Raw genomic sequence first — 18,625 nt, forward strand, 5'->3', positions numbered from 1 at the left:
AAAAGAGTTAGAGTGGCTATATTAATATCAGAGAAAAGACTTTAATACCCTTTTGGTTTCAATTAGTCTGGAAAGCTCCCTTGGTGATTATACTGTCACAACGATTAAGGCCAAGGGACACAGGAGACAAAGCTAATAAGGGCCAAAGGTAACATACAAAACCCCCAGGATTCCCTAAGGAAAAGGGAAGGATTAGGAGCATTTAGGATTCTGCTTCCTTATACTGGGAGGAGATTGGAGACAAAGACTGCTTTTACTACCAGTGCAACGTTACTCACATTGATAAAGATTCTCTCCTTAACCAAACTCTAATCAGCCTCCTCTGAGCTGTTTTTCAGCTAGGCCTCTACTTTTGGGCTTCTGTGTTCATCTCTGCATTTTCTAGTTTTAGCAAGAATCCTGCTAAGTCAGTTTAACCAGAATCCCCACCCTTGAGATCTGATCACCTTCAATATTTGATCAGGTTCCTTATCTTCCGCCATCCCCAAGTTAATGCCTCATGACTCTGGCTTGCCTTCAGCAAAAATCCTGTTAGGTTGATTTAGCCAGAATCCTCCCTTACTCTGATGTTTTCTCTTAATAATTTCCCATCCACTGACCACTACCCTGCTCCTTGGCTATAAATTCCCACTTTTCCTTGTTGCATTCTGAGTTGAGCCCGATCTCCCTTCCCTACTATAAAACTCCATTGTAGTAGCTCCTCTTAAATAAATTCTGCCTTATCATCTTTAACAAGTGTTAAAAATAATTTTTTCTTTAACAAGACTCATGTGAGTTCTTTCGCAAGCTAGTACGGCTTAGGGAAACATACACAGACTCACCGAACAATTGGCTCATACATTTAATTTTTAGTATTTACCCATAATAAAAGTTATCTTACCGCCTCTAATCTTTGAGCATGGTATTCTTCTGCTGAAAAATATTTTCCTGGTATTACCAGTTTATCAGTCATATTTGATACATATACACCAATTTTAGTCATCTGTGTGGATGTTGTATTTGTAGTTTGTTGGAACTTTTGTCTCTGAAAAACTGTCTAAAATAAAAACAAAAAGATTTAAATAAATGTCCACTACATACACATATAAGTGAGTAAAGAGCATATTTCCCTACATATTTAAGTTAATTTTCTTAATTTAATTATTCTAATTGTCATATAATTCTTTAGAAGACTTCAATTTTAGAGAGGTATACAGTACAGCATGTGTTGATTCTGTAGCTTCAAAAAGCTACATGGAAAAATAAAAATATTACCTGTGTATCCCTACACAATACATTATGTTTTTCAAGAATCTTTTTAGGTACAGTTTGTGTTCCAGCATTATGATATTCTATTCCTGTTATTTTATGTCTGAATCCACCAAGATATGGTTTGTGAAAGTCAGATTTTATAATCTCAACAGCTACCTCCTGGTACTGATCAATGCCTGAGGAGATAAAACCAAGACTGAATGAAAGTTCAACTACAAAGGAACTCTAAAATACTTTATCTAAAAAATATCAAATAACTAACCAGTTTGCACTCTGACAGTTATGATTTGAGAGACGTCATTTAATCCATCTATTCTTTTGATTGGATATCGATCTGGATGTGTAGAAAAGATTTCCACTTGTACAATATCCTGTGCCTTCACTCCATGTTGTAGTAGAGTCTCATTATTTTTAAGAATCATTCCTAAAAATGAGATAAAATTATAAGAAGTGTTATGACAAAGAAATGAATATATGTACTCATTTCAAGGGGATAGAAAACATCAAAGGTGCTTATATGAACACATATTGTTTAATCATCAAATAGAGTATTGATGGTATCCTCCTCCTGCTGTTATGTTAGTACAGAAAACTCCACCATGGGAAAAATTAAGGGGGTACTCTTGAGCAAGAAGTCAGCATTATAAGCAAAGCAAAGCTACAATTCTCAACTCATCAGAAATATAAATCTATATTAACCATGCAACTCTATAAACATTTAAAAATAAAAAAAACATATTCTATAATATGGGCAAAATCATATTCTAAACATTGACTCTCTAAAAAATCACAACGTGTTATATGTAAGTACAAGACATATCCATATCAAAGAAACTCTGATTATTTTAATACCCAACCCTCTCTCCAGTGCAGAAAAGTATCTACTCAGAATTCCAAAGAATCTCTTCCTTTTTGTTTCTATAATCAAAAATTCATATAAATTAATTCATGCCAAGGTGGAGTTAAGTCTCAGTTTTACGCTGGAAAAAGTGTACATCACCTTATTTTCATGTTGTATTGCTTCAACTTCTACCCTCCCCCACATTGGTTTATTCTATAAATTGACTCATTTTATTTCTCTATTTTAAGGCATACAAAAATATGTATAACGTTATTCAGTGCTGTTTTGTATCATGGAAACTTTATTGATAGAATCTATATCAATCTTCCAATGTACAGTCTTCCTAAACTATAATTAGAAATTTGAACAAAGCAAAGGTTTTGTTATACTCATTCTTAGAAATATATCAGATGCCACTAGTCTATTTTAGCTATGTTCAAGAAAGCACATTCAAAGATCTTTGCGTTTCAATTTCACAACCTAAATTCTTAATTTAAAAAACTAACATGAATGTTATATGGGTTTCATGATAGTTTGAATAATGACCCCAAAATATATCCATGTCCTAATCCCCAGAAGCTATGAATGTTATCTTATATGGCAAAAATGACTGCAGATTTTATTAAATTAAGGATTTAGAGATGGAGAGATTATCCTGGATTATCCAGGTGCTCCCTACGTGTAAGCACAAGCACCCTTATAACAGGAAGGAAGAGGGAGATTTGACTACAGAGGAGAAGATGATATAACAGAAGCAGATAGAGATTTGAAGATGCAGTGCTACTGGCTTTGAAGATGGAGGATAGAGACTATGAGTCAATGAATGCAAGGAATACAACTCTAGAAGCTGGAAAAGACAAGGAAGCAGATTCTCCCCAGAACCTCCAGAGGGAGAATGGCCCTGCTGACCTTTTGACTTTATCTGAGTGAAATTGATTTAGGATTTCTGGTCTTCAGAACTATAAGAGAAATAATGTGTTATTTTAAGTTACTAAGTTTTTGGTTAATTGTTACAACGGCCATAGGAAACTAATACAGATTCCCAGAGCCCTGCTCATTCCTCTACTTGTTTTTATAGTAGGCTTAGTCCCGCCAAACTTAAACTCCAGTTCTAGTACTAGAAGAAAACACCTATCTTAAAGGGTGGTTGACATAGAATCAAGCCTGTTACCCAGTGGTGATGCCTGGTACTTACACATAAAGAAGAAAGGTCACGAAGTGCAAAGAACAGAGAGATTCTTAGGTACCACTGGCCAGCTACTCCAGTCTCAACGCACTCTCTCTTCTCCAGTTTTGAACTATATTTAAGTTCAGATTCTGCCACTTATTACCTGTGAATTTTCACAAGTTCTCCAAGCTTTAGTTTCCTTCTCTCAAAAAGAAGTAAATAATCATAATACCTACCTCAAAGGGTTCTTGTGCAGATTGTGATAATGTAAGCAGAACATTTTGTAGAATGAGTAGCACATAGTAAGTGCTCAATAAATTGACTATCATCATCAACATGATCATTATTATTACTAATAATTATTTAAATTTTAGCTTTGTTTCCCCAACCAAGCAGCTGTTTGAATACATGAGCATCTTACTATTAGAGCAGATTCATTATAATAGTTTTCTAAAAATAATTTTGAAATTGTACTTCTCTGATTTGGCAAAGAGGAAGAACTTGATAGGTATGGCTTACTCCTTTTTAGCACTTAGGATTTTCCCACAAAAAATGTTCTTATTCCCTGGAAACTTTTTGTGGCATTTTGATAAGTTAATATCAAAATTTTTTATACTAAAACATTAGGATCTGTGCAGACATATTCTACAGAAACATTTATTTAGCTATGTTAGTCTGGTTAACTCTATCACAGTTACAAAGACTGCACCCTCTCATGACACAAGGCTAATATAAAGCGGGCTGCTCAACACTGCCCACAAAACATAAATAAACTTGAACATCATGGAATGAGAATTGACCTTGACATACACAAGACTGATAGACAAACGATTTTCAGTCCTTTTCGTATTCTATACATGCTCATGCATCATCTATTTTTTTCAACCTCATTTCCTTCCACTCCCCACATATAATCTACTTCAGCCACTCTAAACTTACCACTTTCCAAAAGTCCCAGCTTTTCTCATCTCCTTGGCACTTAGCACAAGTATTATCACTTTTATTAAATGAAGCTTTCTAGAATCTCCCAGTTTCCCTCCTCCCTGTTCTCATAGCTTTTTGTGCATATCTCCATTAAAACATTTACACACTATGTGGTAACTATTGCATGCATCTTCTTCCTTACTAGTCTGTAAACAACTTGAGAATAGAGATTTGTTTCACGTTTTTTTACATCTTCAATTCTTAGCAATGTATTAAGAACAAAGTATGTCCTCAATAAAAATATCAGGGCACATTTTTATGCAAGGAATGAATGCAAAACCACAATATAATGTTCAAACACTAAATATGTTGAAATGGACAAGAAACAATTGTCTTTAGTTAAAAGCTGTGTTATTTTGAATACAAACATAGTTAATTCGACAAAGAACAGCATACCTCTCAGCATTATGAGATATAGTTCAGACTAATTTAATGTTCTTTAATGTTCCACCATTTTTAAAACATGTTTTAATTGTAAAGTTAATATCTTTTACAAAATGTCTTTTGAAAGCACTGTTATAGTTGTATGAAGATGTTCAAATATTGAAGGGGGTCTAAATATAATTTATTTTCATTAATATAGTTAAGTTTTGAAAACAAATTAAACATTCGAATTTTACAACAACATAAAAAAGATATTTAGTTTAACAAGTCAAAGATCTTGATAATTTAAACGTCAAAACTAAAGAAGCCTTGATAGGTTTTATTAACCTCCAAGCTTACCTGAACATCTTATCTGCAGTACATCAGGTGGGACACTTAATAAGGATGAAAAATGATCCTTGAGGTATTTAAAAATGGTGTCAATTTTAAAAGGCATTACAATTTCCTGGCCCACAGGAAGAAGTACAACTTTTACTGTAGATAAAAGAGAAAAGAACGAATCGTAGTCAAAAGCAAGAGTCAGCAACCCAGTCCACAAGCAGATGGAGAATCATGGGACAATTTTTAACCACACAGCGTGCAGGTTGCTTCTGCCACGTTCCCCCACTGCACCTCCACGATAAGAGATACTGTCCATTTTCTATGAGAAGCAACCAATATTCAGTTGCAAACTTTTGCTTTGAAAATCTCAAGAATTTTGCTAGAATCTCAAGAATTAGCATCAATGGTCAACACTTGCTCTCCAAACTCCAGCCCCAAGTTCAGATCTCTCTTCCATTCCCTGCTATGAGGGTCAGTGCAGGTTTGGTTTACCTCCTCACTCAGAACAGTACAAGAATTAGGAAATAAAACTAAATTGCTTTTAAAGATTCCCAATATCTGGTATATATTACTAAGATGTTACATAGGAAACATCTCAGAAAACTAAGCATTTTTGTGTAGTGAGTGTTGGAAAGGGACACCCTGAGACCAGAGGGTGTCCCTAAACTTAGAAATGTGCATGCTTTGATTACATATTGGCATCACACGTCAGTAAATCAGTGTGTGTTCATGAAGTTAAGAAAAACTAATAGGGAAATTTTCAAAGAAAGTTTTCTTTGACCTTGCAACTATAAAAGATATCTAGTACTAAGTCCATGCTTCTTCCCATAATTGATTTATGTCTATAGTTGTCAAAATGCAAAACAGAAAATCACTGTTTATTACCAATATCTGGAATAACTACCTGAAAATCTACTTTTCACAAAAATGGACATTATGTGGCTCACTTCCTACTCTACAAAATAGAAATCAAGACCCTCAAAATGTTAAACATAAAGAAAAACTGTTATTATAAAACGATTATCTATTCATAAATTATATGAAGGAAATATAGTATTTAAAAACTAATTATTAGGGGGTAAACTTTTTTCTTTTACATCTACAGATTTTAAATTTTAAAGGAGAAAATGTAATAAGATGGAATATAGAGTGTACACTGTGGGCCAAAAACGTTTTGTATATTTCTAGATGCCTGACATGACAGTTTCCATAAAGCTAAATGAGACATTTATCAATAATCCCATGATGAAATTGAACTAGGCACTCAATGCTAAGGGTTCTTTGAGTTTGTTAAAACTTGTTTTCACAGTTCTGTATCAACAAAGAGAACACTTTCACAGATGTTAAATTATCAGAAGGCTATTTTAGTTGTTTTATGCATTCAAAATTCTATAATTAATATATTTTAAAATTTTCATAGCAGTGACTTCCTAAGCTTTGGGAAAGGGAGATGCATTACGGAATTTGTGTGCCTCAGGAAGTAGAGGCCCAAGACAACTTTTTTAAATCACCATGTGTTTGTTATAAGCTACAATATCAGGGAATCAGAGAAATACGAAAAAATAGAGCCCAAATTTACACTGAATCATGAAATTGGAAGATAACAGCTTCAGTTAGGTATAATTGGGCTTGATTAATTTCTTCTCCTTCCTCCTTTTTATTCTTTAATTTGTATGGACACACCACACAAGGGTAAGCTACCCCAGTGGATTCAAAAGCTACATTTTACCAGCCAAACTAAGCTTCTGTTATTGCTGTTAAATGATGGCTCACGTTCTCTACTCTGTGGATGGACACTCTCCCAAAACTGATGGACAACGGGGAGACGGAGCAGTCAGCTAACCACGCAAGTCAAATGGTTCTCTGTGAAACCACTTTGTTGCTGTTCCCCTCTGCTTTGTTACCAACAATGAAGTAATAACTCCTACATGCCATCGACATTATGTCTTTAAAATTAACCAATAATGGAAGACAACAATGATTTTTCTGAAGTTAAATATAAGGTTAACACTAAGCAGAAATATGGAAATACGTAAAAGCAATAAGATATATGGAATGAGCACTGGATATGAAAATAGAAAATCTGGAATCAAGTTCCCATGCCACCTCTTGCTAGCTATGTAAAATGAATTCCAAAGTGGCATGCAAAAGAGTTACAATTATACTCAAGAATTTGTCTACTGTTTTCCAAGGTCCCTAAACATTTTAAAAGCTACTTTATTTGGGAAAAACAGATAAATACCAACTTAAAATTTAATGATGTTCATTTATTTAGGGAGAATAGATACTGCAGAATAGAGAAGCTTCACAGATAATTAAGAGATTCAAGTAGTGTAGCTACAGAAGTTTAGAGGATAAGGGAAAGTAATATCAAATATAAAATAAATCTTCGAGCAAAAACAAACAAGAAAAAGCACTCATTCTTCAAAATGAGGAAAAGAAGGGGCCAACTTGGCGGTGTAACAGTTAAGTTCACGTGTTCTGCTTTGGTGGCCCAGGGTTTGTGGGTTCGGAACCCAGGCACAGACCGACGCACCACTCGTCAAGCCATGCTGTGGTGGTGACCCACATACGAAATAGAGGAGGACTGGCACAGACAGATGTTAGCTCAGGGACAATCTTCCTCGAGCAAAAAGAGGAAGATTGGCAACAGATGTTAGCTCAGGGGTCAGTCTTCCTCACACACAACGAAAAAAGAGGAAAAGAAATATCCTGTCTTCCCTAGGTAATACCTGTTGCTAAAGAATCTTTCATTGATGTTTTCAGAGATTCCTTTATAGCCTTTATTTTATCCAGAAATGTCAGAGAACCATCATTTGAATACTGTTTGGCTGACTGCATTGCACTATCAGAATTAATTAGATAGGGCTTTTCATGACTTGGAGAATATGAAACGAGTTCAGGTGACATAACCTCTTCCGAGGCCTGTTCTTTATCCCTTAGTTCCAGGCTTGAAGAGCTCTGGCCACTCCGCTCCTCAACACCAGATGGTTCTAATTCAGATTCATGGCCTCCAGTTTGATTTGACTCTGGATGCTCTTCTGAGGAAACTGGAATATTGATAGTCTCAAAAGCATCTTCACTTTCTTCTGATGCATCAACAACATTCTGAGCACTAAATTCTTCCTCCTCCTGATCAGACATTTTCCTGAACTGAAAAAAATAAATACATTTACTACACATAAAAATTTCTACACCAAATATCAAATTCATTGCTGGTTTACAGTTATGTTCATAATATACTACAATGTTGCTCATTATTTTTTTAAATATTAATTATCCTAGTAATGGTATCAGGTAAAACATTGGTGAATTTTTAATAAAAACACCACAGAAAGTAAAAATATGTACCAAAAAGATAACCTCAGAACACAACAAATTTGAGATTAATCTTCTGTGAAAAATATTTTAAAATATATTTTCATCTCTTCCTTATTCAATGAACAATGCCTTGTGAAAGAAGGACTTTTTGAATAACTCTTTTTCTAAATACAAAACTAACACGGGATTTATCCCTCTGGCATTACAACTGATTAGAAGCTCCAAGGAACTTACCAACTCAGCAGCAACTATATCCTAGATAGGACACACTCTTTGTAGCAGCTTTGCTCTCACAAATTGTAGCAGAGGTCCCCACTGACCTCTGCCCCACAGAACAAACACATCAACAAACAAACATGGGTTGATCTTGGAGGTGAGTAGGGTCTGAGCTACAGCAAGATCTTTGGCTTGGGAGATGGTGTGACAGCATCCAGGAGCTTGGGCCAGGTGGGCTAGAGCAGCCCAGAGCCAAGCTGCAGAGGTAGGAGCTAGATCAGAGCATTAAGGAGCCAGTACCTATAGCAGCTGGCAGCCAGGAAGTGGGGATAGAAGAAGTGGCCTTGAGGTCCATTTCTGTGGCAACAACGGGGAAGATTAAAATTTGGAACAGTAGTGAGGTGGGAAAGCTGTGTTTGGGACTTCTACTCCAAGCACAAATCCTTATGGAGAAAAAAGTTAACCTCAGCCAGTGAAGTTCTCTGGCTACTAGATGACAAATTTCAAAAAAAAAAAGGAATATCTGGAATAAAAATATATACTTGTTGAATTCAATGAATATAGCATTAGCATTGAAGATTAACTGGAAGATAAAAAGATTTTATATAGAATGCTGCAAAGAGATAAGGATATGAAAAATATGAGAGATTAAGAGACATGGAAAACAGATAAAGAAAGTCTAGCATATTTTTCTGCTAAGGATATATCTTTGCTGTGAGCTAAGAATGGTTTTGTATTGTTAAAATAAAAAACAACAAAGAATATGCAATAGAGACTGTATGTGGCCTGTGAAGCCCTTTTCAGAAAAAGTCTGCCAGTCCCTGATCTAGCATGTGTCAAATTGGAATCCCAGAAGAAAACAGAAAGATGGAAGAGAGGAAATATTTTAAAAGGTAATGGCTGAGAAGTTTTCAAAACTAAGAAAAATATGGATCCAGAGATCCAGGAAACACAACATAAATATATACCTAACAGATAAATAAAAATAATTCATTGCCATCCACACTGTAATTAAATTACAGAATAACAAAGAGAAGGTCTGGAAAGCAAACTGTGATAAAGGACATATCACCTACTGTTTTGAATCATATTAATTTGCTGACATTAATACAAAGAAAAGTAAAATTACTGCAGATTTCTCATCAGAAACATAGAAGCCAAGGCAACAATCGACTAATTAAAAGAAGACAACTATCAACTTAGACTTGTGCACCCAGCAAGATTATCTTTCAAGAAAGAAAACAGAAACATTTAAAATAAGTTACCACTAAGATATCTGCTCTAAAGGATATACTTGAAGAAGGAGGAAATGGGCCCAGTGGAAGTCTCGAGTGCACGAAGGAAAGGCAAACAAATCAGAAACACACGGGTAAACCCAAACAAATAGTGTCAACACAAAATAGTAGTAGAAAACTGAAATGTTAAACAATAATAATATGTAATTGGGAAGAGAAAGATAAGAATAAACTATTCTCAAATCCTTATACTGTTTACAAAATTGAGGGATATGATATTCTTAACCCTAGACTTTGCTAAATATGAATAGTTAAATTTCAAGTACAACCAATAAAAGAACTGAAAGTTTTAAAATTCCAAAACAATAAAGAGAAAAAAAGTGAAATGAGAAAAAAAAGAACAAAAATCCAATTTTTAAAAAGTTCAAGGAATCTCTTTAGGCTCTCACCCACAAAAAAATCTTCCTTTTGGTTCTTTTTCTCCCATAACAGAGCTTAATGGCCTGATTAGAAAGAAAGAATCATAAGGAAGCCCTAACTCCTAGCAACATACTCATCTGCGCTTTTTGGAGAGTCTGAGGTACTGTTTTTTTCTCTCTGGTGGGTCATCATTTCCTCAAAATGGTCTGGATAGCATCTTTTAAAACAGCAACAGTAATAACATCAAGAACTTCTGCTATTCAAAAAACACAACTAGAAGAATAAAAAGACAAACCATAGACTGGGAGATAACTTTTTTGCAAAAGTCATATCTGATAAAAGATTGTATCCAGAATATACAGGAAACTCTCAAAACTCAATAATAAGAAAAAAAATGAGTAAAGGATTTAAACAGACATGTCACCAAAGAACATAAACAGAAGGCAAATAAGCCAGGACTAGACGGAGGCAGAGGCAGCCCCCGCACTGCTCTACACGTGGACTTGTACCTGAGAAGAAATGCCTCCTGAAATTCTGGACCTGCTTGCCTCAGTTGCCTCACTCTAGTCCTGGCCCTGAGAATAAGCACATGACACGACGCTCAATATCATTAGTCATTAGACAACGCAACTTCAAATCACAACGAGAGTCCGCGACACACCTATAAGAATAGTTAAAATATTTTTCTTAGGCCAACAATACCAAGTGCTGGTGAGCGTGAAGACAAGTGGAGCTCTTATACCCTGATGGTGGAAATGAAAATTGGTACAACATTGGGATAATTGTTTTCTTATAAAATTAAACATACATTATTTTATGTATGTTTACATAAAATGGGTCATACATTATCATATGATCCAGCAATCTGTGTCCTTTACCCAAGTGGCATGAAAAACTACATTCACAGAAAACCTGTACACAGAGGTTTATAAAGGCTTTGTTCTTAATCACTCAAGACTGGAAACAACACAAACGTTTCTTAGTTGAGGAACGGATATGTTACTGAACGCAAACACAGGTTTTTTTTACCAGCCACACAAGGGGGCCAAACAAAACCTGGAACGCCAGGCTTACGGCAAGGAAAGGGGTTTATTTTGGGTGACATCAGCAGGGAGGCCAGAGTCAGCCAGAGTCAGTCCTCAAATTCATCGCCTCGAAAGTTGGGACACAAGGGTTTTTAAAGGTTGTAAGGAATGCAGCAGCTTGTAGGGAGCAGGAGCCTGTGGCCTTGCTGGTTGGTACTCTCCCTCCAGCCTACATTTGGCCGTGTGAGGCTGCTTGCAGTGCGGAGGATGGCAAGATAAGGGAATCCAGAGGTGGGTGTCCTTGGTTGTCTGCCTCCATGATGGGTGATGGATTCTGGCACCCGGAAGCTGACCAGCTGGGGTCTGGGAAGCTTCAGCTTCTTGATATACTCTGGATATCAGTTTCCCTGTAACAAACCTCAAGAACCCATAATTAGCCAAAACTTCAGTGTGAGCCCAGAGTGAGGCCACCTGGGCTTTTAACAATTTGTAACTTCTACTTACTGTGGTAGTGTGTGTGGGGTGGGGTGGGGTGGATACAAAGCTTAAAGAAACCAATATTTACATATGAATGTAACTAGAGAAGCAGGGAAGCGGATGGGTGTTTTGGGTTTTAACCCCATATATGCCGGGTTTAACATAGGGGAACAGATATCAGGGCCAGCATCAGATACACATACTATTTTTACATTTATAAAATGGAATACTACTCACCAATAGAAAGGAATAAACTATTGATACACATAACAACATAGATGAATCTCAAATCAATTATGCTAAGTGAAGAAGCCAATTCTAAAGGCATGATTCAATTAAGTGAAAAAGCAAAGTTGTTGGTTCACAACCTTTAGAGTTCCTTGGGTGAAATCTGAAACTGCACCCTGTACATGGAGGGCAAGGAGAGTCTGAAGAAAGAGGCAAACCACTCTAGACTCATAGGTGGCAGGTTTACTAAGCAAGGGGACTTACTATGAGGCTTGTCTTCCACAGCTGCGAGACAGTAGATCTCCGCACCCACCCACCAGAGTCTTGAGTTTATACAGAGGCCTTAACTGGGTTCAGCCACATATACAGTTCAGATGGTCTCAATAACACATTACTCTCTCAAGGCTCAATCCTTGAAGCCCATCCTAGTACAGGAACAGTGGGTAGAAGGTACCCACATTCCCAGGACAAGGGAGGGGGTAAGGAGCCTCCCACTGCCCCATCCAGTTCATGGGTGAACCAGCAGTCACGTCCTCTGGATGACCTCCTCCAACAAAAGCACAGACCAGTATGTGCAATGTTACAGGTACAACTACATATTTGTACATGCATAGAATACCTCTAGAAGGTAACTTTTTCTTTTTATGTATTGTCTATCCAAACTTAAATGTTTTAATCTTAAAAAAAATTGTTTAAAAAGAAAAAAGTTTCTATTATGATTGCATACAAAAAAAGTCCCCCTTTCACCTACCATGCATAATTTCATTGCTATATCTAGAATGTTCTAGATATCTAGTGTAAGTAGTAAGACGGGGATCCAGTTTTGCCTTCTACCAAATAGACTTGCTAAGTTTTTTAAGAGGCACAGCGAAGACCATGGGTGGAGAGGAGTGAGAATGCCAGTGAAGAAGGTCGGAAAGCCCTCTATTTACTCAAGACTGAAAATGCTCACCATGGAGGGCTAAAAGTTTTCTAATGCCAGATCTGGGTTACACACACAGATGGTCTTGCTTCTGCACTATTACTGTGATAAGCATTCGGAGTGAGCGGTCCTCCAGGTACACCTCCTAGCTTGATGCTGTGGCTTCTGAATCCCAAATCAGAGAAAAGGAGACAGAAAAGGAACCAAGAAAGATGGGATGCTTTGCACGGTTTTTAAAGTAAAGGTGGAACACTCTCGAGCGGCCAAGCAGTCCCCAGAGCCCAGGGGATCAGCGCCCCGCACGGAGTCCTCGGAGTCTAGCGCCGCAGTCACTGACTCAAGGCCGGTCTAAGCCTCGGGCCAGGAGAGGGCAGCCAGAACCTGTCCTCCTACCTGACTAAGAAACGCAGCTACTCGGGTCGAAGCGGTTTCTCCGGCTCTTAGGAAGCAGCGTCCCACTCGCCGGATTCTCTGTTGCCGGCCGTATCCTAGCAACGGCCCTGACGCCATCTCCTCCCAACCCGGCACAGCGGCCGCGAGAAGGGGCGGGACCCGCGCTGAAAAGGAGCAAGGCGGAGGGGAGGGGCGGAGCCAGGGGGCGAGGGGGCGGGGAGAAGAAAGGAGACAGAGGAGGGCGGGGCGAAGAAATGCGGCAAAGGAGGGCGGGGAGAGGTGGCGGAGAAGGTAGTGCCTGCCTCTTACCTCGATTGGCAACTTGCCAAGATCCCTTTTACATTCGTAACAGGGTACGGTTCTCCAAACCAAACACTGATAGCAGTTTGCGCTTGTAGCTATAAAAAGTCAGGATTAGAGAAAATGTGAATACGAAGTAAGAGTTAAGACCTTGACAAAGGAGAACCCAGTTTTACAACAGTAGGTGCCTACTTGCTTTTGCTAAATTTAGAACTTGGCTCTTAGCTTCCTGGCAGCCAAAGAGAAAAGGCAGACAGGAGCTGTTAAATAACTCTTCTTTAAATCACGAGAAGCAAAGCTTTTGTTAATCACTGAATTATAAAGATATTTTTATATCACTATAAATTCTTTAAACTGAGATTTTTAAAGACGCACATATTATTAGGGGAAAGAATCAATTATGTTCCTATTGTAAATGTAGTAGCACACTTTTTGTGGCTTCATAATAATAGCTAACATTTATTATTATTTGTTACTAAGCACTTAACTTATATTTCTAATTTAATCCTTACAGTGATTTTATTAAGGAAGAACTGTGATTAGCCCCATTTTACAAATGAGGAAACTCTCGTTTAGTGGGGTAGCCAGGATTAAACCCAAGCAGTCTGACTCCAGGCCCTCGATTTTAAACCACCATTCTATGCTACTGTGTTTAATTTAACACCCTTTGATATTTAAAAAGGATGTAAGATTAAGTAATAAAATTAAAATTTTTGTTATGTATAATACGGGTCCATTCCTCCTTCATAAAGTTCAATGTCTTCACTCCTTTATACCTTTCCCCTGAAATTGCATTCTCATCTCCCCAATAACTTCCTAATGTCCAATGTCATTTTTTCAGTTTTCATTCCATTTTAAAATAGACATTTCTTACTAGAACAATGTAAAATTTTTAATGTTCTCAGATAAAATTGGCTTTAATAATGGTTTTTTTAAAAAGCAAATGCATTTAAATGACTTCATGAATCCATATATTCATGGAGAACAGAGAAAAGGGGGAAAAAGGGAATACAGATAACCACTAGGGTTAGTCTTTCACGGGTGAGCCAGGTGTGACTGGAGGTTTACAGACAAGTTCTTCCAAACACTCCCCCACTCCCATCTCCAAAATCATAATGTATCTTAAATTTTACTAGTAATGAGAATTCCATTGGTTTTAAACACTTACTTTTCTGGGTTTCCTCTGTAAATTTATCATTCACTGTCATCCGTAGTAGGGACTGTAAAAAAACTAGATTTAGGCATAGAGGCAGGAGATGGAGGGAAGAAACCCAGTGGTAGAGAACTTCAAGTACTTCACAGCATTAAATGTGACTTGATACCCACTATATGTTCACATTTTATTTATAGTTTGCTATGGAGATGATCTTGTACAACTTAGTCTTACAATATGAGCCTAACTTAATTGGTAGGCTTCCCAGGTAGTCTATGCAGGTTGGAAAGGTTATTAACACATCCAAATCACATATGCATACATTTACACACACAAATATATAGTTGTTTCGTTCTACAAAATCAATGTAAATGCAAGCTGAAAACAACCAATAGGAAAAAGACTCTCAGTTCTGAAAGTAAAAAAGTGATTTTAAAATATCATTTTCCATTTTACTTTTCATGATAAACTTATGCATTTTCTCAGGATTTATTGACCAAAATGACTTATCTTTATTTCTCATGAAACATCTACCTTTATTTATCTCAGCATTTATTTATATAATAAACATTTCTTTTAATGTGCTTTTATTTTTACAAAGATGCCACCTAGTGGCTTTATGAAATCAAGCATTTCAAAATATTTCCCATTGTTACCTCAGGCTAAAATGTATTTTGATATAAATGAATGAATTAGAAAAAAATTAGAAGAATAATGTAGAAAACCAAAGACTTGAAAATTATGCTTTGGAATTATGTATATGGATTAAATTTGTTTTATAATACCTCTGCGAGCTCGTTAAGAGACTGGAAATACAGAACCATAGTCTCTTTTCTGAAACCTTAAGGGACAGATGTGTTTGAAATTCAGAATTTTTCAGATTTTTGAAAGGTAATATGGGCATATACTATATATTCTGTAACACCTTCAGTGGATCTGGAGAAGTTGTCCAGAATCAAACACATTAATACTTCTGTGGCAAAATATATTCATATTCACATCAAGTGGGATAAAGACCACAAATAGCCTTATGTCAATTCAGGTCAGATTTTGCTTCCAAATGAGTTATGAAAAAACTTCCCTTTGCAAACATTTTTGGAGTTTGGAATTTAGATAGGGAATTGTGGACCTGTTTTACCCTGAGAAATAGAATCAACTCTCCTGTTATAGAGAAAAGAGAGTAAAATGAAATATTATCATAAAATAGTAATGTTTATCTTTAGAAATGCCTAAAAGGTTCACCTGAAAAAAAAAAAAGATCATGAGAAATTCCAAAAAAAAATCTCTGCAATGCTTTTCATTTACAGAGTCATATACAGAAAGAAGCTAATCCACCATAAATTACATTTAAGCACACTCCAAAAACTAGTTGCTAATATAAACCTAAAGATCACTTTGAAAATTCATTATTAGCCATGCATGGCAGCTAAATTTATGAGTTCTATAGCACATTCAAAAAATTTTTTTAACCTCGGTTTTCTGTTTCTTTTTCGTTTCTATGTGTGATTTGCCACGTTCCCTTTCCCCGGCTCCTATCTCTATGGAAGCATGTGTTGAGATGGCACCATCCGCAGCCAGGATGCCTTGTGTGACTCTTCTGAGCACTGCCAACCCTGATTAGACATGTAATATGAATAAGAAACAAACTTTTGTTAAGACTTTGGGATTTAGGGGTAGTCTATGCTAATTCACTACATTCCCTCACTAACTAGAGTTTTGGTTTATTACCTCTAAATAAAGACTTTCAAATAAATTTCTTTAGTCCCCGTCAATAACTCTAATCCCATATCACATTCCCAGTTTGATTTCTTGTAAATTCTATTTAAAATAAACTTCATCCTCCTCTAAACTAGACTTCTATCTTCTCATTTACTTTTTTCCCCAAAAGTATTACTGTTATCGTAGCATAGGCTGCAATCCCATTGAGTACTGAATTTTAAAGGAAATTCTGCTCTCAGATGCAAATTACTCATGGTATGTTCAGTGAATTGGTTCAGTGACTCTACTTTATCCTATACCCCTGAACACACTTGCACAGGAGGTTTCTTCAACTTCTGTTTGTTTATATAACCATGGAGGCTGGGAAGAAAAAAAGGCTATTAGCCTATATGTGGGAATTTTCTTATATAGAATATTGCTGATTTTCTCCTTTTGAAAGAGAAAACGTGAGGGTAGCGTCTGCCTTCTGGTGATTAAGAGGCCTGATATAGATAACTGGGGAAATGGCACACAAGCTCTGAAGTCCTCTCTGCAGTGGGAGAACACGTAAGCAAGGTCCTGCAAGACCTCAAGATCTTGGCTTCTGAGAATAGTGAAACTGATCTCTCAGACTTTATGGGAGAGTTCCTAAATAAACAGAACATAGACGATCTGGAATATCGTCTTGGCTGTCGAAGGACTTAGAAGAGCTGGCCCAGCGGGAAGGCCTGTTTGAAAAGCCTGCTGAAGCATCAGGTAAAGAGACTTAACTTCTGAAAGCAACACAGCAAGTCTTCCCATCGCAGTGGTCCCAAAGCCAGCTGCTTAAGATTCCTGATCTTCTCCATTTGACAGAAGACCGCTTTCCTTTTTATCTAGTATCCTAATCCTCATTGTTGTGTACACAAATAAATCTGCTTTGCATTGTAACAACAAAAATCTCCATTAGCTTCACTTTTACTGCTCTTTAAGATTAGAAAAGGAAATAAGACAAAAGTAAGCTCCTTTTCTTCCATCCTACAATGCTGAGGGAAAGGTGGGGGTGGAATAATGAAGAAGGAAAGGACACAATGAAACCTGAGGCCTGGTGGCACATGATGGCTGCCACTGCTGCATCATATTCTATTCAGATGACAGACTACTTCTTTTGCCTAGGACAGTCATGGTTTATACCTGTTATCCTTATGAAATTATTAATACCTTTCACTCTCAAAATCATTACAGGTTGAATGAAAAATTATAGGGTTATCCTAGATATAAGCCATTTTCATTCTAAAAGAATGCCCATAAATTTCAATGTTCTGCACTCAGTCCACAGACAGGAGAAAGAGGGCATCAAATTTGGGGCCATTTTCTTGTTTGCAAAGCTCAAATTGATTAGCTTCTTTTTCTTTTGAAGTTTCTTTCAGTTTCTTTTCTTTTATTTTGGAATACAGTGATTAAGTTGAATGAAACAAATGAACAGCCTAGGAAGAATTGAAATGAGCCATTCTGAAAATTACTCAAATTAGTCTAGAAGCCATTCAGCAACACTGAAGATCTTTAAATAGAAGAATCATCTGCAAAGTGATCAGGGAAGCTTAATCTGGAAGTTTACAGGACGCAACAGGAAAACATTTGAAGGAGTGAAAACATTTGAAGGAGTAAAAACAATCAGGTGTAAGGTTGTACGGGCACGGGCAGTAGGAATGGCAGTAAATGTAAAAGAATGCTGGACCACATTGCAATGCCTTTTAGATACCTACCCCATTAACATTACCTGCCTGTGACCCATATGAGGATTTTTGCACAAAATGAAATCCTATATACTACTTCTGTTCACATTTGTTCTTTACAGGTACTTTGACAGAAAAAATCAAGAAGGCAGGATCTAGGTTCTTTAGGTGCAGCCCATACAGTTCAGGCAGGAGCGACAGCATCCCAAGCATATTCAGAAAGAATATAATCAGGGGCATGAGTTCGGGGGCAAGACTGTCTAGGTTCAAAATGTAGCTCCACATCTTACTGCCTATGTGACCTTGGGTATGTTATTACACCATCTCTTTGCCTCAGTTTCTCCAGGGTCCCCATGCTGCACAATTGCAGACAAGCACTACTCACACTGGATTCTGGTTTCCTTATCTGGAAAAAGAGAGATAATTTGCAAGATGTTACTCTTAAGAGTTGTAGTGCAGACTTAATGAGTGAAATTAGTCAGGTACTTAGAACAGTGCCTGACAAACATTAACATTAGCTATTATTATATTACTATGACTACTACTACTATTCTACAACTAGCATTTCTAATG

The 18,625-nt window shown here is 36.9% G+C and overlaps 1 protein-coding gene across 1 annotated transcript in view; it reads right to left on the minus strand.

Annotated features, from left to right (window-relative positions):
• IQUB (IQ motif and ubiquitin domain containing) overlaps positions 1–13,294 on the minus strand; it is a 56,164-nt gene extending 42,870 nt beyond the window's left edge. The window contains exons 1-6 of the mRNA XM_087430241.1: positions 13,187–13,294; positions 7,682–8,102; positions 4,968–5,102; positions 1,514–1,675; positions 1,255–1,427; positions 881–1,036 (exon numbers count right to left, since the gene is read on the minus strand). Coding sequence (XP_087286367.1) covers positions 881–1,036; positions 1,255–1,427; positions 1,514–1,675; positions 4,968–5,102; positions 7,682–8,093 — 1,038 coding nt within the window. The 5' untranslated portion in view covers positions 8,094–8,102; positions 13,187–13,294. The remainder of the gene's footprint in view (positions 1–880; positions 1,037–1,254; positions 1,428–1,513; positions 1,676–4,967; positions 5,103–7,681; positions 8,103–13,186) is intronic.
• Positions 13,295–18,625: the final 5,331 nt, after the last annotated feature.

Source organism: Ceratotherium simum, chromosome 1, assembly GCF_057802395.1.
Source record: "Ceratotherium simum simum isolate JZ-2026a chromosome 1, ASM5780239v1, whole genome shotgun sequence".
NCBI lineage: Eukaryota > Metazoa > Chordata > Mammalia > Perissodactyla > Rhinocerotidae > Ceratotherium > Ceratotherium simum.